The 21593-nt window shown below is 55.2% G+C and overlaps 3 protein-coding genes across 3 annotated transcripts; 2 read left to right on the plus strand and 1 right to left on the minus strand.

Annotated features, from left to right (window-relative positions):
• Positions 1 to 1380: 1380 nt before the first annotated feature.
• On the plus strand, positions 1381 to 4846 carry NCLIV_014210 (conserved hypothetical protein; the record flags this gene model as incomplete). The annotated part of the gene is made up of 7 exons (XM_003881611.1): positions 1381 to 1573; positions 1893 to 2102; positions 2583 to 2652; positions 3219 to 3460; positions 3848 to 4042; positions 4347 to 4402; positions 4742 to 4846. 7 exons carry the CDS (start codon positions 1381 to 1383, stop codon positions 4844 to 4846), a joined length of 1071 nt encoding a protein of 356 aa, XP_003881660.1.
• A 1942-nt stretch (positions 4847 to 6788) lies between these two features.
• NCLIV_014220 (putative oocyst wall protein) lies at positions 6789 to 9085 on the minus strand (the record flags this gene model as incomplete). The annotated part of the gene is made up of 2 exons (XM_003881612.1): positions 6789 to 8087; positions 8846 to 9085. 2 exons carry the CDS (start codon positions 9083 to 9085, stop codon positions 6789 to 6791), a joined length of 1539 nt encoding a protein of 512 aa, XP_003881661.1.
• Positions 9086 to 12638: 3553 nt separating this feature from the next.
• Positions 12639 to 15479, plus strand: NCLIV_014230 (hypothetical protein; the record flags this gene model as incomplete). The annotated part of the gene is made up of 3 exons (XM_003881613.1): positions 12639 to 13610; positions 13890 to 14504; positions 15126 to 15479. 3 exons carry the CDS (start codon positions 12639 to 12641, stop codon positions 15477 to 15479), a joined length of 1941 nt encoding a protein of 646 aa, XP_003881662.1.
• Positions 15480 to 21593: the final 6114 nt, after the last annotated feature.

The following is a 21593-nucleotide window of genomic DNA, read 5'->3' on the forward strand; positions in this document are numbered from 1 at the left end:
CACGAACATGCAGCAACATAGAACTAGATAGAGAGAATGAATCATGTTGTGGCCATGGTTGGACGTGAATCTGTCTAGTCGGCGAGGTTCAGTCGGCAGGAAGATGCGGATTTGTTAGCGAGAGGCGTGTTGACTTTAGTGTGCGTCTCTGCGAGCTCTGGATGTTTTTGGAATTCGCCATCGCTTCGTCAGGCGAAGGCTCTGTCCATGTTCTCGTATGTCTGTCGCGCCTTGGCGCTCGCTTCGCGTTCCCGCGTCTGTCGGCTCATTTGAACATGGCGGGGTGCCGAGTGCCTTCACAGGGTCCGCCCCTCCTTTCGCGATTTCTCCACCTGAAAGCTCCTTTTGCACGATTCTCCCCTGGTTCTCCTGATCTTCTCCAAGGGGAACTCACTACGTCGTCCGCCGCGTCCTCTCCTTCCTCCACTTCGTCTTCCTCGTTCTCCTGCTCATTTCTTCTTCGTGAGGACGTAGGCTTTTCTCCGCGGCTTCGGCGTCAACTGCCTTCTCCTCGTTCATTTCCTTTTTCGTGTCCTGCCTCTTGTCCTGTTTCGCCTGTCTTCGCGGCTCGGTCCTTCTCTCGCCCCTTTGTCTCTGCTGGCCAGACAGACAAACTGACAAACGAGGAGATACTTCGGCGCGTGGAGGCTGCGGCCGCGCGTGTGCGACAAGACGCAGAGAAAAAACGGAGACACGCCTCGGAAAACGCCCCTCAAAACCACACCCCCTCCCCCTTACGTGCCTCTGTCTCTCCTTCTTCCTCCCTTTCTTCGTCTTCTTTGCCTCTTGTGAATCTTGCCAAAACTGGAGAGCTTCTGCAGAAAGATGGCGAAACGCTGCCGTCTGGTCCAGAGTCCACATTCGTCGATGTCGGGTGAGAAATGCGTTTCTTTTGCCTGTCTGTGACCCCCGTCTCAAGGGTGCATGCGCCTGGAAAAAGCCTCGTCAATCCCTCTTGCGGACCTCTGTTCTTCACTCAGCTCGCGTGTTACATTTGACTCCCGTGCGCATATATATATATATATATGTAAATATATAAGCACTTACAGATATGAATATACGAATATCCGTGTTAATAGATGCATGCATCTCTGTATATGTACACCTGACTCTATTTTTGTGTATTGATACCGATCCTGCTCAAGGCTTCTCTCTCATCATCCGCTCGTCTCCGTCTAGGTCCTCTCCATCCCTGTGTAAACGCTCAAGTGCTGCATATCAACATTAGGAGAGCATATTAGAATGCACATACATATATATACGTAGATGTGTATCTATATCTCTCTGTCGCTCTCTGTCGGTGTAGCTGTGTATCCGTACCTATACATAGGTACATATATGTAGATAGATAAGTATATACCGCTTTGTGAAAAGAGGCGTATGCACCTGTTTGCCTCGACCCTCGAGTGTCTGTACACGTTTGGTGTCGGCACCAGGTATCGCGTCGAGAAGGCCTCTCACTTGGCGGCGGCCTTGAATCAGCTGCAGTCGACTCTTCTTCTTCTGCACGCGTGCCCGCGAGAAGGCGGGCTGAAAACAGAGGTGTGCAAAATTACTGCAAAAGCGTACCTCGGTGAGTAGCGAGAAAAGGAGGGAACGCGAGAACGTAGCCGAGCCGGGGAAACGAGAAAGGAAGGGAAAGAGGGGGCTGAAAAAGACAGGGAAAAGAGAAAGGAAGGAGAGGCAACGGAGCAACTCCATCAAGCAGCAGGGACAAAGCCCCAGAACCGAGGCAATCGAGGGGAGACGGGCGAGACAGGCGAGAAAGAAAAACAGAGAAAGGAAGATCAAAGAGAGTCCAAACGGGCGTCAGAGTCGCGACGAGAAAGATTCAGGAATTGCGAATTCACAAGCTGTTGAATCCGTCGATGCAATGTGTCTTTCCTCTTCAGATATGGCGATGCTTTATCATCAGTGCAACAAACTGGATGAGGCGGCTGACGCTTATCAGCGAGCTCTGAGCTTTTTTTCCGAGCGGGTGTTTCAGCCTGAGAACGTCTCGCAAAACGAAAACGATGGCACTCAGACAAAAAGAGAGGCAGACGGCGCCTCTGTCTCGCCTGCGTTCGCCCTCGACATCGCAAACTGTCTCTCCTGCTTGGGTCCGTTCCGCTCGCTCTGCACACATGCGTCCTCGCATCGCGCTTCTTACCAGACTTTCCTAGAATTCGTCAGATTCCCGTTTTGCTGTCTCGGCAACGTTTCCACTCACCTCGACCGCGAAGGCTCCTTTTCTGTCCATCTGCGTTTCAACGTCCATACGCCAAGGAGGGGCTCAGAACTGCCTGACAAACGACGTGCAAGTATATATATATATATATATATATGTGAAAATATGTATACAAAAGTATATGTATGTATGCATGCATGTATGCATGCATTCTCATGCCAATATGTAGGTGCTTGTGTCGCTTGCATGACACAGTATGTACGCGTAAAAATTGAGTTTTGTGTATATCGGTGTTACGGTGCGTACTCGTGTCGGCGTCGGCATCTGTGGGATCTGCTTCGTAGCAGAAAGTCGTTTGCTGTGTAGAACACGCGCCTTCACGTTTTTGCTTGCCTGTCGGGTGTATTTTCAGGTGTCGTCGAGACCGATCGCCAGAATGCCGCAAAGGCAGTGGAATATCTCCAAAAAGCAATGCTGTGGAAGTAGGTTTCTCTCACATTCACAGAATTGTATCAACGCATCTGCGTCTTCACATTTCTGTATATGTAAGTATATATATATATATATATATATGCGTGTGCATTTCTAGCCACGCACATGCATTATCGGTACTGTGTATGTGGCAGCGTAGTGTGGTGGATCTTCAGAAGACTCAAGAAAGGACTGGTTCGTTGGCGTTGTCGACTTGCTAGGCTCGCCTTATTGACTCCCCTGTGGTTGTATCAGAGCTCAAAACATGGCGGCGCGGATGGTCCCGTATTCACACCTGCGTTTGTTGCACGCGTTTCCCGCGCCCTGCACACCACTTCTCAAGCGCTCTACTTTCGGAGAGCGGAGGCGTGTCTCGTCCCCGTCTCCCTTTTTTCTTCCGGTGTTGATATACGCTCGGATGCACAAGCGTGCACGCATAGGGGAGAAGAAAGAGACAAGGAGAAATCGCATTCCCTTCTACGTTTGACGTTGTCTCAACGCGGTTCTGAGGTCTGCTTTATGGATTCTCTCTTGTCAGTTATGGTGGCGTACCGCGCACCATGCGATTTGCCTGTAGAGTGAGCCTGGTGAACAACTTGCCTCTCGCTCCTCTGTTGAAGGATCTGGCCGAAGGCTCAAAGCTAGGAGCTGCGTCTTCTTCCCGTTCGACAGACGAGGCGCGTGCAGAAACGCCAGCCATGGAGATTCCTCTCGAGCCTGAGGGTCTGTTTTTCGATACCATGAACAGCTTGGGCGGCATCTATTTGCGACAAGGGAAAGTGCAGGAAAGCGCCGCCGTGCTGCGCTTCGCTGTCGAGTGTATGTACAGCTTGGGAGAGCTGTACACTGGCCAGCGGTTCCGGCATCTGGGGAGAAAGACGGAAACAGACGATGTGCAAACGAGAGCAGAGAAAGGCCGGAAACAGTGTGAGGAGCCTCTGACACTGAGCACGTTTTTTCATGGGACCGGGAAAGTGGAAGCGTCTTCACAACCTTCGTCTCCGTCCCCATTTGTTTCGTCGTCGGAGGTGGAGGCGCGCGACACCTTCGCCTTTTTTCTAACTGCCGTGTGTGAGCGCATCAACGAGGAGAGACGCTTGCTGCGCGAGGAGCTCCGGCGAGCAGCCGAGAGAGAAGGAGAGAAGAAGAGAAACCTGCGCAGACTCCAGGCGCAGCAAGTGGACTCTGCCGCTGGCGTGCCGCCAGCAGAGAGGAGCGAGCAAGACGCGGGAAGGCCGAGAAACGGAGAAACGCGAGGCCAGGACTCAGAAAACAGAAACGAAGGAGTTGAGTGCCAGAGCAGCGAGCCCCAAGGTGTGGCTCACAACCCGCCCAGAACGAAGGCAAGGAGTGGAGCGGAAGGCATGTTGCCCTACGGGACGATTGTTTTCTACAATCTAAGTAAGCATAAGAATGCAACCCCGAGAGGAAAAGAAAAGCGAGGGGAAGAGGGAGGCGAAAGCGAGAAGATGGCGGAAGGGTAGATAGGTGCCTGTAGGAATAACAGGCTTCAAATGCGTCAGCAAGGGGGAACGACAGATCTAGAATTAAGGGAGAGCACGGCCAAGTGAAAGCGACAGGAGACAAACGGAGCGAACAAGAGAAACCTCGAGACGCACAGAGAGCGATCCAATGGCCTCCAGGCATCGGCATCCTGGCCCTGATCCACTGTTCGCTTTTCTGTTGGGGCTGTGGATCTTCGCAGGTCAAAGTCTCCTCGCACTCGGACAGCCCGCGGAAGCGCGAGAGGCTCTGGAGAAGGTGAGTGTCGCTCTTTCTCTTTTTGGTAGCAGACTGGCGTTCGCACAGCCTTTCTGTTCAGCTCTCACCTTCCTGCTTTGTTCGCAATTCTTTGTCTTCGTTCTCGGCCCCCTCCGCGGGCAAGCGTGTCTTTAGTCCCCCTTTCGGGTCCTTGCGCGTGGCTTCTGTCTTCCTCTGTGCTCCACTGATGCTCTCTCGCAGTGTTTGCGTCTTTGTCATCATTGCCGCTTCTTTCTCTGTTCCGTTCATTAGAGTCTTCTTGATGTTCTCTGGTTCTTCGCATCGCTCCGGTTCACTTTTTTCTCGTTCGCACTCGCCCTCTCTCATTTTCCCTCTCAGGCAGAAGCTCTCGCGCAGCTGAGCAAGAAGCCCGACCTCGAAGGACGCGTCGCTGCACTCAAAGCTAGTTTTTCTTCTTCCACTTGTTCCTCCTCGGGGCAGTGAGCTAGAGAGACAAGGCCGGCGACACTGGTCATCAGATGGTGCCCGCGGTGTGCATGCAAGTGTGCCTTTCAAGGGCGACGCATGTGCCCTCGTTCGGACTGTTTCCGCTTGCGTTGCATCTTTCTTTTCCTAATCGGGCGAAACAGGAGAGGGTGCGTCAACGCTAAGGAAGTCAACGGGGTTTTTGCCTTCGAGAGCGACAGTCTTTGTCGACCTGTGGAATCGTCCATCTTGCAACACAGCGCTCACTAAATAGCTTTTCCGCGCTCTCTTTCCGTTAGTCTCACGTCGAACCTAGATCGCATGTGCGTTTCGATGTGTCGGATGTGGTGGTTTTTTCTGTGTCGTGCCTCACGGCGGGTGTCGGCCACCTGCTGCTTGCGCTGGAATTTCGGGGCACGCACGCAAGGGAAAACGCGTTCTTCGGTCCACCGACGATGTCGGAGCGGTCCGTTTTCTCCACATGTTCCTGTTATGGTATATTTTGTCTCGGCCTAGATGAGTTTCTCACAAGAGGCTGCGATCAGATTCGAACCCCCCTTTTGTTTTTGCTACTGGAGCCATGCGCACAAGGGTTGAAGGCCTCCTGGAGTATTTCCTAACATCTGACTCGGTTGCATCAAGGCAGATACTTTTAGCATGTGGATACTGAGCAGCATTTAGACTGTGATGAATACGGGACACCTCTCTGAGTAAGTCTCTAAAGGTGTCAGTAGAACAGGCTTTCGTGGCAGGCGCCCCGGCAACTCACAAAATAGTTTTCGCTCCAAGGTCACGGAGCAAGGCGTAGAGCAGTTTTGTCGGGAACCTAGGAACCTATCTGTTGTTTTATTGTTTGGAGCCTCCTGTGGTTCTCGCCGGGGCGCCCGAATAGTCTCATTCGCTGGGAATGTAGAGAGGAACTCGCGAGACAGCGGGACAGCGGCTGATTCTCGGTGCTTCCAACGGGTTTTGGGGGGGCTCGAGCAACCCCTGAGTACACGAGTCAGAAATGGAAGAAGGAACAGAGTCGCCTTGTAGAGAGGATTATGTGGGCCGTCGTTCAACTTTATTCAGGCGCTGTTTTGAGCGTGCAGGCGTTCGTACAATATGGTATTCCATCTCTTTTGTTGTTTCTTCCGTAGTCTGAAAATGTAACAACAGATGGTCCTTATTTTTGCACAGTTTCAAATCTGAAGAGCTTCGAGTGCAGTCGCAAATCCTTAGAGAAGAACATGTGGTGGGTCAAAGCACACAGACTTGCGTCTACGTGTACGTTGTGCAAATTGACGCTGGTCGCTGAGGACGAGAACGCTCCGTATGTCCGAAAGAAAACAGGCAAACGAGGACGCTCAGGCGTTTCTCTTGGAAAGCATTGACCTTGAACCTCTGCGTAGCTTGATGACATGGGTGTGAGCATGCATAGCTACGTGTTTCTTTCACACACAGACCTGAGGAATCTGTCTTGACAAGAGAAAAGTTGACAAACAACAACTGGACAGGTGGCACAACAAGAACAGCCAAAATGCGAAGCGGACACTTCCCCGTCAACAATCTCGTAGTAACCACCTTCGACGGGACTTCGAGTGGTCTTTTCTCCCTTTCGTGGTCTACTACTATCCTTCAGGCGCCAAGACTTCGATGAAAACGCTCTGCAGCCGGCTACATCTAGACAGAGAAATCCAATGAACGACACGATGACGATGGGCTCTGACTGAGCATCCCGTACCCCCTGCAAGAGTACTGTCCCTGCATTCTGTTGTCCTTCATCAGCGCGCGCTATCCCCGCGTTTACTGATTCCTGTTCCGCGTGTCCTTTCCCTCCGTGAGTTTGTTCACTTCTCTTTAGAGATTTGTTGCTCGCGGGCTTTGCCGGAGAGAGTTACGCCCACTTCTATGTTCTCCCCTCGCTGCACCGGTTCCCGTTTCCCTTCGGTCCTTTCCTGTGTTGATCTGCTTGAACTCAAAGGCGGAATGCGCGTTTGACACAGACAGTGTTGAACAGGCGATACGCTCGCGGACAGCTGCGTTTGGGACTTTTGGTCTCGTACTTGATACAGCTTGAATACCCGTCACTGACATACCCGTCTTCGCAGTTGTCAGAGGCAGGGAACCTCTCAAGCAGGATGCAAGTCCCTCCGCGCATCTTTGCGTTCTCCGGACACGTGGCCACCGCAGCCTTTTGCACTTGTCTGACGCACTCCGGCTCCCGCAATTTGAAACCGCGTGGACACGTGAAAAGCGTTTCCGTGGTAAACACGCGAACACAAGTCCCCTGGGGAGTCAATTCCCCCTGGTCGCAAACGAGATGCGCAGGTGTGCTGTCTTGCGCTGTACATACACCTTCCGGCGACAAATCGAGGCCCTGTGGACAGCGTTTTTCAGCTTTCTGGTGCGTTTCGCGCACACAAACGCCTTCGCGCGTCGTCCTGAAGCCTGCGGCGCACTCCTGGTGCATGTTGCCCGTCGTTTTTCTCACGCACTGGCCATTGTAGATTGAGAAATCGTTCGGGCACACGAGCGACACGTCCGCTACGTGGACAGCTTCGCACGCCTTTCCCGGGCCCGAGGCCTCAGCACTGCCCTCTGGGCACTCGCTCTTGGGTTTCACAGATGTCTGTTTGATGCAGACGTTGTTCTTGTATTCATACTTGGACGGACACTCGGGTTTGGCCGCCTTTTCAAGGCGCTTCACACACACGGACCCCTCCAGCTGATACCCGTCGTCGCACTTAAGCGTCGGCTCCGCCAGTTGTGACATCACGCACTCCTTGCCGTTGAAGTCGTGGCCTGCCGGGCAAACCGCATTCGGTTGAAGACGCACGACGTTTCGGCAGATTCCACTCTCCAGACGATAGCCGTGAGGGCATCTTTGTTCTGGACGCACTGTCTCGACTCGAACGCACATGCCGCTTTCGAGTTCGAATCCACGGCTGCAGGCAACGTGGGGCGGCGAGGTCTCGAGGATGAAACACTTGTCGCCCTGCTGTCGAGCGCCAGCCGGACAAACTGTCTCGGCTTTCTCCTTGATGTCGCGCGTGCAGAGGTCCCCGCTCGACAGCTTGTAGCCTTCGTCGCAGTAATTCTGGGCTTTGGACTCTTGGGAGCGCATGCACGCGGCCCCAGTGAAGGTGTAGTCTCGTGGACAGCTAGCCAGGGCCTTGATGAACTCCTCGACCTCACAGCGGTCGCCAACCAGGAGCTCGTCTGCGCCGCAAGTCCACACACTCTTCACCTCCTTCTCTGTCACGCACTCCCCGCCCTGAAGACATACAAGAGAGACACGGAACACCGGAGGCAAAGCGCAGGAGAAATATGATGCAAGAGAGATATCGGAATCTGCGAAGAAAACCCCGGTTCTGTCCCACCTCCCCGATGGGATACTGAATGAACATCCAACGGCACAGGAACGAAGGAGACGCCTTGGCACAGAATGGAGGCCTCATCTTGGGAAGTAATTCTCTAACGCAGACAGGATTCTTCCCTCTCTCTACCTCATCAACGTGAAGCAAGAAAATTGTTAGTCCCCCCCCACCCCCCCGCTGTCGCTGCCGAAACGGGTTCTGGTGAAGAGCGACACAGACGATCCTGAATTCGAGCTGCGTGCTGTTTAGAAGGGAAAATTCGTTGGCGGAGCAGCGGGGGTCACGGCAGGGATTTAAGAAATGGCAGAGCCAGACCTAAGAGGAAGGAAATGGTCTTGCCCGTTTTGTATGATTTGATATAGTTACAGTCTATAGTAGCATTTAAGGGGTTATAGAGAGATACATGTACCTGGATACGAATAATGATACGTAAGCGCCAAATATTCACAGGAATGCTTGTGATTGGATTTACAAATCTACACCCACCTGCACACCTGCATAGTAAAGCGCGAGAAAGGTTGCACCTCTGTGTCGTGCTGCGTTCGGTCATTTCGAAATTGAGTTCCTCTGTCCCGGATTCGCCCCCCCTAATCCCTCTCCTAGTTATGTGTTTCGTTCCCGCTATCCTTCATGTCTAATTAGACGACGTCCTCACCTCGAAGGAGGCACGAGGAGGACACAGCGCCATAGGCCTCCTTGCTATCTCTTTTTTACACACGCCGCTGTCAAGAGTGTAACCGCTTGGGCATTCCTCTAAAGCTGCAGCCACATCTCCATTTCCAGCAATGATGGGGACGACTTCTTGCGCGCAGGCTTTCCACGACTGGACCGCTGTCAAGCCTATGCCAGCGACGAACCCGAGAACGAGTCTGGATCGACGATGAGACGGGGCCATCTTTCGAGATGAACAAGGACGGTCGCCGAGAATCAAGTACGAACACGCAGAAAACGGAGCAGGGAGCAAACACAAAAGAGCAGATGCCGGGCCGCTAGACAAGGGAGATGGGCAAAAGTTCAGAGGAAAAACGACGGAACGAACGGGGTTCGTATCAAGTCAGCAAGTCTACAAAACGATTGGGGAACTCGCGCAATGGCGTTTTCGCGGTGCAAACAAGAAGTGGGGATGACACGTTTTTAAGGACGTCTTTCGCGTCTTTGAAGAGGACTCGTCCTCTAGACGAAGAGCAACTGAGGACAGCTGCACGTGTACAGAGGTCAGAGACCTACTCGAGTAGAAAAACGAAGACCTGACAAAAACTCTGAAGGGAAAGTGACGCTTTCTGCCGCTTCACAACAAAAGAACAAATGTGAGGAGTTCCATGCCTGTCGGTGTTTCCTCGCGACTCAGATTAAACCGCCTGTCAGTTCTCGCTGCCAACGAAAAACACTCGTGAATCATTTTGCCGTATGATGCCGGCCTGCAGCCAGGACCTCCCTTTTTTGAAGTCCATCACTGACACCTCCGGGTATCCGAGTACATTCCGGCAAACTACTGGCTCTGAAAGAGTTCTTTCAGAGACATCTTTTGCGGAAACGTACTGTTCAGGACTTCCATCAATACCATTTTGCTTGAGCAAAGTCGTTTGCTGGGTACAGCAGTGCCGGGGACTCCCATTTTAGGAAACCACACAAAAGTTCCAAGCCTCCAGCCGTCATACAGGTGACGCTTCGAGAATGTTTTCACACTTACAAACGCTTCCACTCTTTTTCCTATGAATTGAAAAAGAATCGAGTCGCGGGGTGAGTTCCCCGCGTTCTGCACGAGGTGTTTTTCGACATGTTGGAAGAACCAGATAGCGAGTAGTGTGAATATCCTTGATCTAAACCATAGTCGGTGGTATGTTATCGCGGCACACGTGCAGGTGAGTCTGGCGTACTACGGAATAGACCTAAGCAGCGCTGAGGTTTTTGATATCGCCGCCTACGGTGCAAGACAACCCCAAACATCGTCACCTTTATAGTCGTGTTGCCCCGTAAGGGTGCCTGTGTCGTGAACGACGGAACTACTGAGGTTGTAACACCATTTACTGCAGCAGATCCATTTAACAGGGGTGCATAGAGAGATCCGTTACGGGGTGAACCAGCCAGTCAACGACTGCTCGTTGTGGCAAGAATACAACAGTCGAGTTCCTACTGGCTCGTCAACCGCTACAGCGGGGCTTTCCTCGTTTCTGAACGGACCTCCTTCTTTCTTCCGTTCAGCTGTTTTCTCCACAAGACACAAACACGCAGCTAGCTGAAGTGCGTCTGCTCTTGTTCCAACGAATACGCCTCGCGACTCGTGGGTTCTCACAGCTGCGATGATCCCATTCTTTTCCGTTTTTGCAGCTGAGGCTTTTCTACCACTCCATTGATCTTGTCTCTCAACTGCTTCTCTGTTTGATCGAGTTTCTCTCGCCGATCATGCCTTTTCCTGTGCCCGACAACGGACGTTAAGCCGTCTAAACTACGGAGGATCTGACGGGCACACCGCCTGGACGGCGTGCTTGTTTGAGTGTTCTGCTGACTGCCTCTTCCACTCGACAGCAGAACGTCCACCCGAAGCTAAATCGACGACAAAAGAATTACAGGACTGTCAAACACCACAAAGGGAAGAACGGTTTACTGCACCACATCTCACGCTCTAGCCGCCGATCAGCTTAGTGGTTAGATTTGGCTGCTCCGAATGACGCCAACGCCAGTCAGCGACTGAAAAATCTCGTCAGGTAGTAACGATGCTTTTCGCTCCCTCCTCCTTTCTGTTCTTTTTTTTCTCACGGACTCGAGAGACGCGGGCCACACCCAGCCCGCGAAATACCACTCTGCACGCCACCGCCAGACCCCGTGCTTTCGGAAGAGAGCGGCGACTCTCTTTTTTCGGTGTATGTACACCGGCCGAGAGATTGCCACCGGAGCCACACAAAAGACGTGGCAGCTCGATGTGTTTACACGTTTTTTGACGAGTTTTGTCCGAGCTGCTGTCCACCTCTTTCGACGTCAAGTGATTGAAGCGTCCCGGAGACGAGGCATCGGAGAACGTGATGCGCTGCTGCTCACCACAGCGTCCCTTCTTTCCGTGGTTGGGTGAAGCAGCAAAATCGTGTTCACGGGCGGCATCGTTGTCTTATGGTGCAGTTTCTTTTTCCCCTTGTTTTCGAGCCCTCCTCCGTTGAAGACAGCTCCACATCGTGGAGGAGGAGGAAGGAAGGGAACTTTAGTTCCACTTCCAGTCAGCTGTTCCCGCGACTTCGGGACACGTTCGCGATTTTCTCACCGTGGTGTCCTGCTTTTCACGTGGCCCTGTGTCTCGCGCGCCGTTCAGGTCGCCGATGTGAGAAAGCAGAGGAGTTCACCTGGCTTTCCCCCCGGTGCTTCATCCACCGTTTCTTACGGGAAGGAACGGAGGAAAGTAGTCTTTTTCTTCTGTCATTACCCAGGAGGCAACAGAGAAGCATTTTCGTGTTTCTGAGGAAGCAGCCCCCGCTTCTTCGTGTAGAACCGAAAGAGGACCAGGCTAGGCAGACGCGGACACCGGACACAATCGAAACCGTACGCACAGACTCTGCCCGTCCTTCCGGTTTTTTTCCTTCGTTGCCTTTTCTGTCTTTTCTTTTTTCCTGCTGGCGCAGTTTTTTCTCGTGGACAACGTGTCGCGTCCTCTCAGGACACGCGGCGTTCATTCTACTCGTCGCTTCAATGCAACGACCGCTCGCCCTACATCTGCGGCTCGCGTTTCCCTTTTTCCCATCGAACCACGTAAACAACCATCGTTCCTCTTTTTGTTGAACCGGAAAGAGGGAGGGTGACTCCCGTCACGTGTTCTTTTACATGCAGGCTGGCGCTACCGCACCTACAGCTATATACATCTATACCTATATCTATATCATATATATATATATATATATCTGTATATGTATGTATATATATATATATATATATGTATCTGTATATATATATATGTATATATATATCTGTATATATATGTATATATATATCTGTATATATATCTGTATATATATGTATATATATCTGTATATATATATCTATATCTGTGTCTGTAAAGGCCTATGGACACGTGAAGGTATACGTGTTGTGTCCACAAAAGAGAGAAGTGCTTCAACAGGCAGGGCTGCATATATAGTGTATACACAGTGTCCCTATTGGCTCTTCGTCGTCTCCCCTTTGCGTTCTCCCACGGTCCTCTTCGTCCTCGCCTTGTCTTTTGTCGGCGTCTCGCTTGACAGGCTTCTTCTCTTTTCTTCGCATTAGGCTCCCTGCAAAAAGCGAAGAGGAAAAGGGCTGTCCAAAGAAGAGTTCTGTTCTCCCTTTCCGTTCTGGAGGCCCTGGCGTCTCGTCTCGTTTTCCGAGAATCCAGCTGGTCCCTTTCCTGCTTCTTCCTTGCCGTCTTCCCTCCCTCATTCGGCCGCCTCCTTGTGTCTTTCCCCGTTCCCTTCCTTTTCTTGTCCACGATGTCGGGGACTGAGGAGGATGCGGCGGGGGCGAGTGCCGCCTTTGAGCGGTGCAACAGCAGCAGCGGCAGCAGCGCCGCAGTCGCTGCGCCTGGCCCCTGGCCCGTTCGCGAAGAACCGCCCTCCGCCTCTCTGCCTGCCTCTCTGCCTGCCTCCCTGCCTCCCTCCCTGCCTCCCTCTCTGCCTGCCTCTCTGTCTTCCTCGCTCTCTTCGTCTCTCGCTTCCTCCACCGCTGAGGCGCACGCGCCTTCCGGACTCTCGGCTGGGTCGTCCTTTGTGCTCGACGCGGGCTTTGGGACGGGCGGGTCGGTGGCTGCGTCGCCTTCTCCGCATTTCTGGTCGAGGCCGAGCACCTCCGCGAACGCGCCGGGGCCGCGCGCCGCGCACTCGTGCGACGTGATTGGGACAAAGATGTTCATCTTTGGGGGCTGGAACGGGAAGTTCGCGCTGAACGACTTGTACATCCTGGATGTCCAGTCGCTGCGCTGGACCCGCGTCGAGCAAGACGCCAGCGCGCTGCCCGAGGCGCGAAACAACCACACGACGACCGCCGTGGGAGACAGGATCTTTGTCCACGGCGGACACGACGGCGCGCAGTGGTTGGCTGACCTCCACGTGCTCGACACCACGCCGGCGCACATGGGGCGCCACCGGGGCCTCTCCTGGTCGTCTCCGCCCGTGAGCGGCCGCCGGCCGAGCGCCCGCGCCTGCCATTCGCTCACCCGCGTCAACGAGAAGCTGTACATGTTTGGAGGCTACGACGGCGCAAACTGCTTCCAAGACATCGACATCCTCGATCTGGACACCATGGCCTGGATCCAACCCGCAGTCTCCGGAGAGAAACCGCAGGCGAGGAACGCACACACCATGACTGTCGTCGACCGCAAGCTCGTCCTCTTCGGCGGGCACAGCGGAAACACCCACTTAACCGATCTCCACGTCTTCGACACCGCGACACTCACCTGGACCAAGGTCAGCGAAAGAGGGAAGAAGAACAGGGGGAGAAGAACGACGGGGGAAAAGAACGACGGGGAGAGAATGAAAAACACGAAGGGGGAGAAGCAAGAGAACGGCAGAAGCAGAACGGATGCAGAGGAAGACACGAAGGGAATGAGAAAAGGAAGACGTTCAGATGGAAGGGCGAAGAGGACGAGGGGAGAGATCTCCAGGGGGGGTTTCACACCCCTTCCCGCTCCCTGCAGAAGGCGAAAGGGGAAGCGGAGCGCGTCTGTGTTGCGTGTGTTTTTTCAGCCCGAGATCAGCGGTACACCGCCTCCGGGGTTGCGCGGGCACACAGCGAATTTGATTGGACACAAGATCTTCTTGTTTGGGGGCTACGACGGGAAACGGCGGACGAACGAGATCTACATTTTGGACACGAAGGCGCGCGCGTGGCTGATGATCTCGAACGCAGCCTCGTCTTCAGTGTGCGACAAGAACGCGCCGCCGTCGGGGCGTCAGCGGCACAGCGCGGCACTCGTGGGAAATCGCAAGTTGTTTGTTTTCGGCGGCTTCGACGGGAACAAGTGGCTGAACGACTTGCACGTGCTGGACGCGAGTCGGTTCGAGGAGGATGCGCTGAACGACTCGGCCGTTCGTCAACTCGTGGAGAACCTGCGGTCGCTCGTCAACTGTCCCGACTTCTCAGACGTGGTCCTGGTCGTCGAGGGCCGAGACATCCACGCCCACAAAAACATCCTGGCGGCCAACTGCGAGTACTTCCGCCAAATGTTTCTCGGCAACATGCTCGAAAGCAAACAGAGCAAAGTAGTCATCCCCGGCTGGTCCTACGACGCGTACATCGCCATGATCGAGTTCCTCTACACCGGAAAACTCTCGGAAGCGCGAACCCACGTCGTGTGCGAGGTGCGCAGACGCTCCCAAGGGGCCCAACGCGCAGAACTGAGGAACGCGAAAGAGAAAAACAGCGACAGAGAAAAAACGGCGACAGACAAAACAGCGAACGAGAGGGCGATCGGGGGAGATGTTGAAAGAGTCACAGAAAGGATGCAGGGGGCGTGGGGGGCGAGCGGACGGGAACCACAAAGAGAAGAGACACCCGAGAGAGAAGAGAGGGAAACAGAAGGGTGGTGCGTGTGCTTCTCGAGGTTGCGGAGGGGGAAAACGCGTGCAGCGCTTCGCTTTGCCCGTCTCCCCGACCGTGTGAAAGTTCATGCGTCGTAGCGTGCGACATTGCCCTCTTTTCACTCCGAGTCCGTCGCGTCGTCTCCCTCACAGCTCGCGTTCGGTTTGTCCGGCTCCATCCCCTTTTCGTCTTTCCACGTTTCCTTTCGTTTCCCGGGTTGTACCTCGGTCCTCCTGTCGGCGTCCCATTTCGCTTTTCCTTTCCTGTTTTCTCTTCCTCCATCTCCTCTCTCGTTTCTTTTCCCCTTCTCTCTCCTCTTCCTCTGCTTTCTCTTTCTCTCCTCTTTTTCTTCCTCTCTTTTCTCATCTTCTTCTGTGCTTTCCATGTCCTTTTTCCTGTAGGTGATGGGGCTGGCAGATCACTACACACTGTTCACGCTCAAGTCGTACAGCGAGAACGTCTTGACTGCACTCGTGGACACGGACACCGTCTGTCCGTTGCTGAAGAGTGCGGAGACGTATCAGGCTCGGAATTTGAAGCGCTACTGCCTGGATTTTGTCTTCCGGCACGCGGACCAAATCATGAACACCCCGGCGTTCGATGAACTCGAAGCGATCCCCTCGCTTGTCATGGAAATCGCGAAAATGAGTCTCTTGAAGAGCCGAAAAGGTGGCGCCGGAGGCAAGGGCACAGGCTCCGACAGCGGCGGAGTCGACAACGAACAAAAACGCGAAAGTTCAAATTCCTCAAGATGAGACAGATCCACATACAAAAACTGATCTGTATCCACTTCTGTATCTGTGTATCATACGTATATACATATATACATACGAACAGGAGATAGAACACAGATGTATGTGGATGTCGTGCCTGTAGCGTGTGAGCACCAGGGAAGGAGGAAGGCGGAGGCTCGTTGATGGGCAAGGGGGAGGGTGCCTGGCGACGTGGAGGAAGGGAAGTCGGGATCCAGTCCTGCGCAGTGAGGGGAGAGGAAGTCTCACTTCTTCGGAGACGGCCGCATTTGGGCATATCTTTATATCCGGAGGCGACAGGCGTCCATGCATGCAGTATCCATGCACGCATCTGAACATTTAGATATGCGCGTGCGTGTGTGGACGCGTCTGTGTGGAGGAGGCCGCGGAGAGAGAGCGTCGGGGTGAAATGGTGGTTTTGAAAACGGGGCAACAGAGACAGAGGCCTTGTCGGACTTCGCCAGGCGCGTTCCTTGTTTCGCCACGGCGGGACCATGATGAATACGCTCACTGCAACAGCGGCAATCTCGAGAACGAAAATGCGCAGCGTTCCGGCTGTCTGCGAAGAGGAAAAAAGACCAGGATCCGCAGCAGAGAGAGTGACAGCGGGCGGCTGATGCGATATCGCCGCGAGCTGTGCAGAGAGGGCAGGGGGCGGAAGAGTGACGCGAAAGAAAAGGAAAGGCAGGGAGAGGAGCGAGGCTGAAGTGGACGGTTTACCATTCCTGAAAAGGGACTTTTTGTTTTTTCTGCTTCCTTTCTATCTGCCTTTCGTTTTGTCGATGTTCCCGTACGCATGCAAAGGGAAGGGCGTTCTTGTCAGGTTTGTCGGATGTCTCTACCATTGGCTTTTCGTAGTCTTGGCTCGCCTGTCTTCTGTCGTCCTCTTTCATTGTGTCGCTGCTTCGTCTGACCCTCCTGGACGGTGGTTTATTCTGAGGTTCCAGTCCTCTCTCCCGTGGAGGAGGGACAGAAGGGAGAAGCGAGGAGAGAAAGGCGACTGGGAAGGAAAATCTCGCTTGTGGGTCTCCGGGCGAAATTCTACTCGGCAGGCGAGAAAACAAGAATGCAGTTGCGCTCAAGACCGTGCGGGGGTACAGCGCCTCGAGCCGATCGGCGCTTCACCTCTCTGTGTGGTAGCGAGGTGTACGTACAGCTGATAACTTGAAACTTGAAATCTTAAGTACTGCTACTTTGGAGAACGCTTCTTTTCCGCAATCGGGTCTCTTTCCTCTGAATAAACACCGGCTTCCTAAGCCCGAAAGGTGGACAACGACGCACAAGCCCCAGCGTATTCGTCCGCTTGGCTGTGCGTACACAGTGCACATACCTCAGAAACGAGAGTAGACCTCTGTCGATGCGGTTCGGTAACGGGACATCGCAGTGCGAAACGACAGGCGCAAGAGACCTTCGTCGATTCCTCTGTGTGGAATCTTCTACCCCTCTATTCTAGACAAGTAGCGCCTGTCCGTACACGCGATGGCAGGGGCGAGTACATCGAAGAGCTGCATGCCTTCGTGGCCGCGTTCGTTGCGCTTTCCTGCTGGCTTTGCGTCGATGCACCCTCGCTGAGAAACTTGGAGCTGCCCTGCTCAGGAGACGGAAAGACCCTGAAATCCTCGGTTGGGATCACCTCCATGTCTCCTGACTCCCTTGGCATCGAACAAGATGCAGTTACGAACGATAGATCAATAGTTCACCGTCAGATGAAACGCGTGGTGCGAAACGCGAGTGCCTGAGGAAGCGCGAGCGGGAGAGAGAGGAGACACTGTGTTGCGAAACGCGAGTGCCTAGGGAAGCGCGAGCGGGAGAGAGAGGAGACACTGTGTTGCGAAACGCGAGTGCCTAGGGAAGCGCGAGCGGGAGAGAGAGAAGACACTGTGTTGCGAAACGCGAGTGCCTAGGGAAGCGCGAGCGGGAGAGAGAGAAGACCCTGTGTTGCGAAACGCGAGTGCCTGAGGAAGCGCGAGCGGGAGAGAGAGGAGACACTGTGTTGCGAAACGCGAGTGCCTAGGGAAGCGCGAGCGGGAGAGAGAGGAGACACTGTGTTGCGAAACGCGAGTGCCTGAGGAAGCGCGAGCGGGAGAGAGAGGAGACACTGTGTTGCGAAACGCGAGTGCCTAGAGAAGCGCGAGCGGGAGAGAGAGAAGACACTGTGTTGCGAAACGCGAGTGCCTGAGGAAGCGCGAGCGGGAGAGAGAGGAGACACTGTGTTGCGAAACGCGAGTGCCTAGGGAAGCGCGAGCGGGAGAGAGAGAAGACACTGTGTTGCGAAACGCGAGTGCCTGAGGAAGCGCGAGCGGGAGAGAGAGGAGACACTGTGTTGCGAAACGCGAGTGCCTGAGGAAGCGCGAGCGGGAGAGAGAGGAGACACTGTGTTGCGAAACGCGAGTGCCTGAGGAAGCGCGAGCGGGAGAGAGAGGAGACACTGTGTTGCGAAACGCGAGTGCCTGAGGAAGCGCGAGCGGGAGAGAGAGGAGACACTGTGTTGCGAAACGCGAGTGCCTAGAGAAGCGCGAGCGGGAGAGAGAGAAGACACTGTGTTGCGAAACGCGAGTGCCTGAGGAAGCGCGAGCGGGAGAGAGAGGAGACACTGTGTTGCGAAACGCGAGTGCCTGAGGAAGCGCGAGCGGGAGAGAGAGGAGACACTGTGTTGCGAAACGCGAGTGCCTGAGGAAGCGCGAGCGGGAGAGAGAGGAGACACTGTGTTGCGAAACGCGAGTGCCTGAGGAAGCGCGAGCGGGAGAGAGAGGAGACACTGTGTTGCGAAACGCGAGTGCCTGAGGAAGCGCGAGCGGGAGAGAGAGGAGACACTGTGTTGCGAAACGCGAGTGCCTGAGGAAGCGCGAGCGGGAGAGAGAGGAGACACTGTGTTGCGAAACGCGAGTGCCTGAGGAAGCGCGAGCGGGAGAGAGAGAAGACACTGTGTTGCGAAACGCGAGTGCCTGAGGAAGCGCGAGCGGGAGAGAGAGGAGACACTGTGTTGCGAAACGCGAGTGCCTGAGGAAGCGCGAGCGGGAGAGAGAGGAGACACTGTGTTGCGAAACGCGAGTGCCTGAGGAAGCGCGAGCGGGAGAGAGAGGAGACACTGTGTTGCGAAACGCGAGTGCCTGAGGAAGCGCGAGCGGGAGAGAGAGGAGACACTGTGTTGCGAAACGCGAGTGCCTGAGGAAGCGCGAGCGGGAGAGAGAGGAGACACTGTGTTGCGAAACGCGAGTGCCTGAGGAAGCGCGAGCGGGAGAGAGAGGAGACACTGTGTTGCGAAACGCGAGTGCCTGAGGAAGCGCGAGCGGGAGAGAGAGGAGACACTGTGTTGCGAAACGCGAGTGCCTGAGGAAGCGCGAGCGGGAGAGAGAGGAGACACTGTGTTGCGAAACGCGAGTGCCTGAGGAAGCGCGAGCGGGAGAGAGAGGAGACACTGTGTTGCGAAACGCGAGTGCCTGAGGAAGCGCGAGCGGGAGAGAGAGGAGACACTGTGTTGCGAAACGCGAGTGCCTGAGGAAGCGCGAGCGGGAGAGAGAGGAGACACTGTGTTGCGAAACGCGAGTGCCTGAGGAAGCGCGAGCGGGAGAGAGAGGAGACACTGTGTTGCGAAACGCGAGTGCCTGAGGAAGCGCGAGCGGGAGAGAGAGGAGACACTGTGTTGCGAAACGCGAGTGCCTGAGGAAGCGCGAGCGGGAGAGAGAGGAGACACTGTGTTGCGAAACGCGAGTGCCTAGGGAAGCGCGAGCGGGAGAGAGAGGAGACACTGTGTTGCGAAACGCGAGTGCCTGAGGAAGCGCGAGCGGGAGAGAGAGGAGACACTGTGTTGCGAAACGCGAGTGCCTGAGGAAGCGCGAGCGGGAGAGAGAGGAGACACTGTGTTGCGAAACGCGAGTGCCTGAGGAAGCGCGAGCGGGAGAGAGAGGAGACACTGTGTTGCGAAACGCGAGTGCCTGAGGAAGCGCGAGCGGGAGAGAGAGGAGACACTGTGTTGCGAAACGCGAGTGCCTAGGGAAGCGCGAGCGGGAGAGAGAGGAGACTCTCCTCTGTGTACCGCTCGCGCTTCCTCAGGCACTCGCGTTTCGCAACACAGTGTCTCCTCTCTCTCCCGCTCGCGCTTCCTCAGGCACTCGCGTTTCGCAACACAGTGTCTCCTCTCTCTCCCGCTCGCGCTTCCTCAGGCACTCGCGTTTCGCAACACAGTGTCTCCTCTCTCTCCCGCTCGCGCTTCCTCAGGCACTCGCGTTTCGCAACACAGTGTCTCCTCTCTCTCCCGCTCGCGCTTCCTCAGGCACTCGCGTTTCGCAACACAGTGTCTCCTCTCTCTCCCGCTCGCGCTTCCTCAGGCACTCGCGTTTCGCAACACAGTGTCTCCTCTCTCTCCCGCTCGCGCTTCCTCAGGCACTCGCGTTTCGCAACACAGTGTCTCCTCTCTCTCCCGCTCGCGCTTCCTCAGGCACTCGCGTTTCGCAACACAGTGTCTCCTCTCTCTCCCGCACGCGCTTCCCTAGGCACTCGCGTTTCGCAACACAGTGTCTCCTCTCTCTCCCGCTCGCGCTTCCTCAGGCACTCGCGTTTCGCAACACAGTGTCTCCTCTCTCTCCCGCACGCGCTTCCCTAGGCACTCGCGTTTCGCAACACAGTGTCTCCTCTCTCTCCCGCTCGCGCTTCCTCAGGCACTCGCGTTTCGCAACACAGTGTCTCCTCTCTCTCCCGCACGCGCTTCCCTAGGCACTCGCGTTTCGCAACACAGTGTCTCCTCTCTCTCCCGCTCGCGCTTCCTCAGGCACTCGCGTTTCGCAACACAGTGTCTCCTCTCTCTCCCGCTCGCGCTTCCGTAGGCACTCGCGTTTCGCAACACAGTGTCTCCTCTCTCTCCCGCTCGCGCTTCCTCAGGCACTCGCGTTTCGCAACACAGTGTCTCCTCTCTCTCCCGCTCGCGCTTCCTCAGGCACTCGCGTTTCGCAACACAGTGTCTCCTCTCTCTCCCGCTCGCGCTTCCTCAGGCACTCGCGTTTCGCAACACAGTGTCTCCTCTCTCTCCCGCTCGCGCCTCCCTAGGCACTCGCGTTTCGCAACACAGTGTCTCCTCTCTCTCCCGCTCGCGCTTCCTCAGGCACTCGCGTTTCGCAACACAGTGTCTCCTCTCTCTCCCGCTCGCGCTTCCTCAGGCACTCGCGTTTCGCAACACAGTGTCTCCTCTCTCTCCCGCTCGCGCTTCCTCAGGCACTCGCGTTTCGCAACACAGTGTCTCCTCTCTCTCCCGCTCGCGCTTCCTCAGGCACTCGCGTTTCGCAACACAGTGTCTCCTCTCTCTCCCGCTCGCGCTTCCTCAGGCACTCGCGTTTCGCAACACAGTGTCTCCTCTCTCTCCCGCTCGCGCTTCCCTAGGCACTCGCGTTTCGCAACACAGTGTCTCCTCTCTCTCCCGCTCGCGCTTCCTCAGGCACTCGCGTTTCGCAACACAGTGTCTCCTCTCTCTCCCGCTCGCGCTTCCGTAGGCACTCGCGTTTCGCAACACAGTGTCTCCTCTCTCTCCCGCTCGCGCTTCCTCAGGCACTCGCGTTTCGCAACACAGTGTCTCCTCTCTCTCCCGCTCGCGCTTCCTCAGGCACTCGCGTTTCGCAACACAGAGTCTCCTCTCTCTCCCGCTCGCGCTTCCTCAGGCACTCGCGTTTCGCAACACAGTGTCTCCTCTCTCTCCCGCTCGCGCTTTCTCAGGCACTCGCGTTTCGCAACACAGTGTCTCCTCTCTCTCCCGCTCGCGCTTCCTCAGGCACTCGCGTTTCGCAACACAGTGTCTCCTCTCTCTCCCGCTCGCGCTTCCCTAGGCACTCGCGTTTCGCAACACAGTGTCTCCTCTCTCTCCCGCTCGCGCTTCCTCAGGCACTCGCGTTTCGCAACACAGTGTCTCCTCTCTCTCCCGCACGCGCTTCCCTAGGCACTCGCGTTTCGCAACAGTGTCTCCTCTCTCTCCCGCTCGCGCTTCCTCAGGCACTCGCGTTTCGCAACACAGTGTCTCCTCTCTCTCCCGCTCGCGCTTCCTCAGGCACTCGCGTTTAGCAACACAGTGTCTCCTCTCTCTCCCGCTCGCGCCTCCTAAGGGACTCGCGTTTCGCAACACAGGTCTCCTCT

The sequence above is a fragment of the Neospora caninum genome, chromosome V (assembly GCF_000208865.1).
Source record: "Neospora caninum Liverpool complete genome, chromosome V".
Taxonomy (NCBI): domain Eukaryota; phylum Apicomplexa; class Conoidasida; order Eucoccidiorida; family Sarcocystidae; genus Neospora; species Neospora caninum.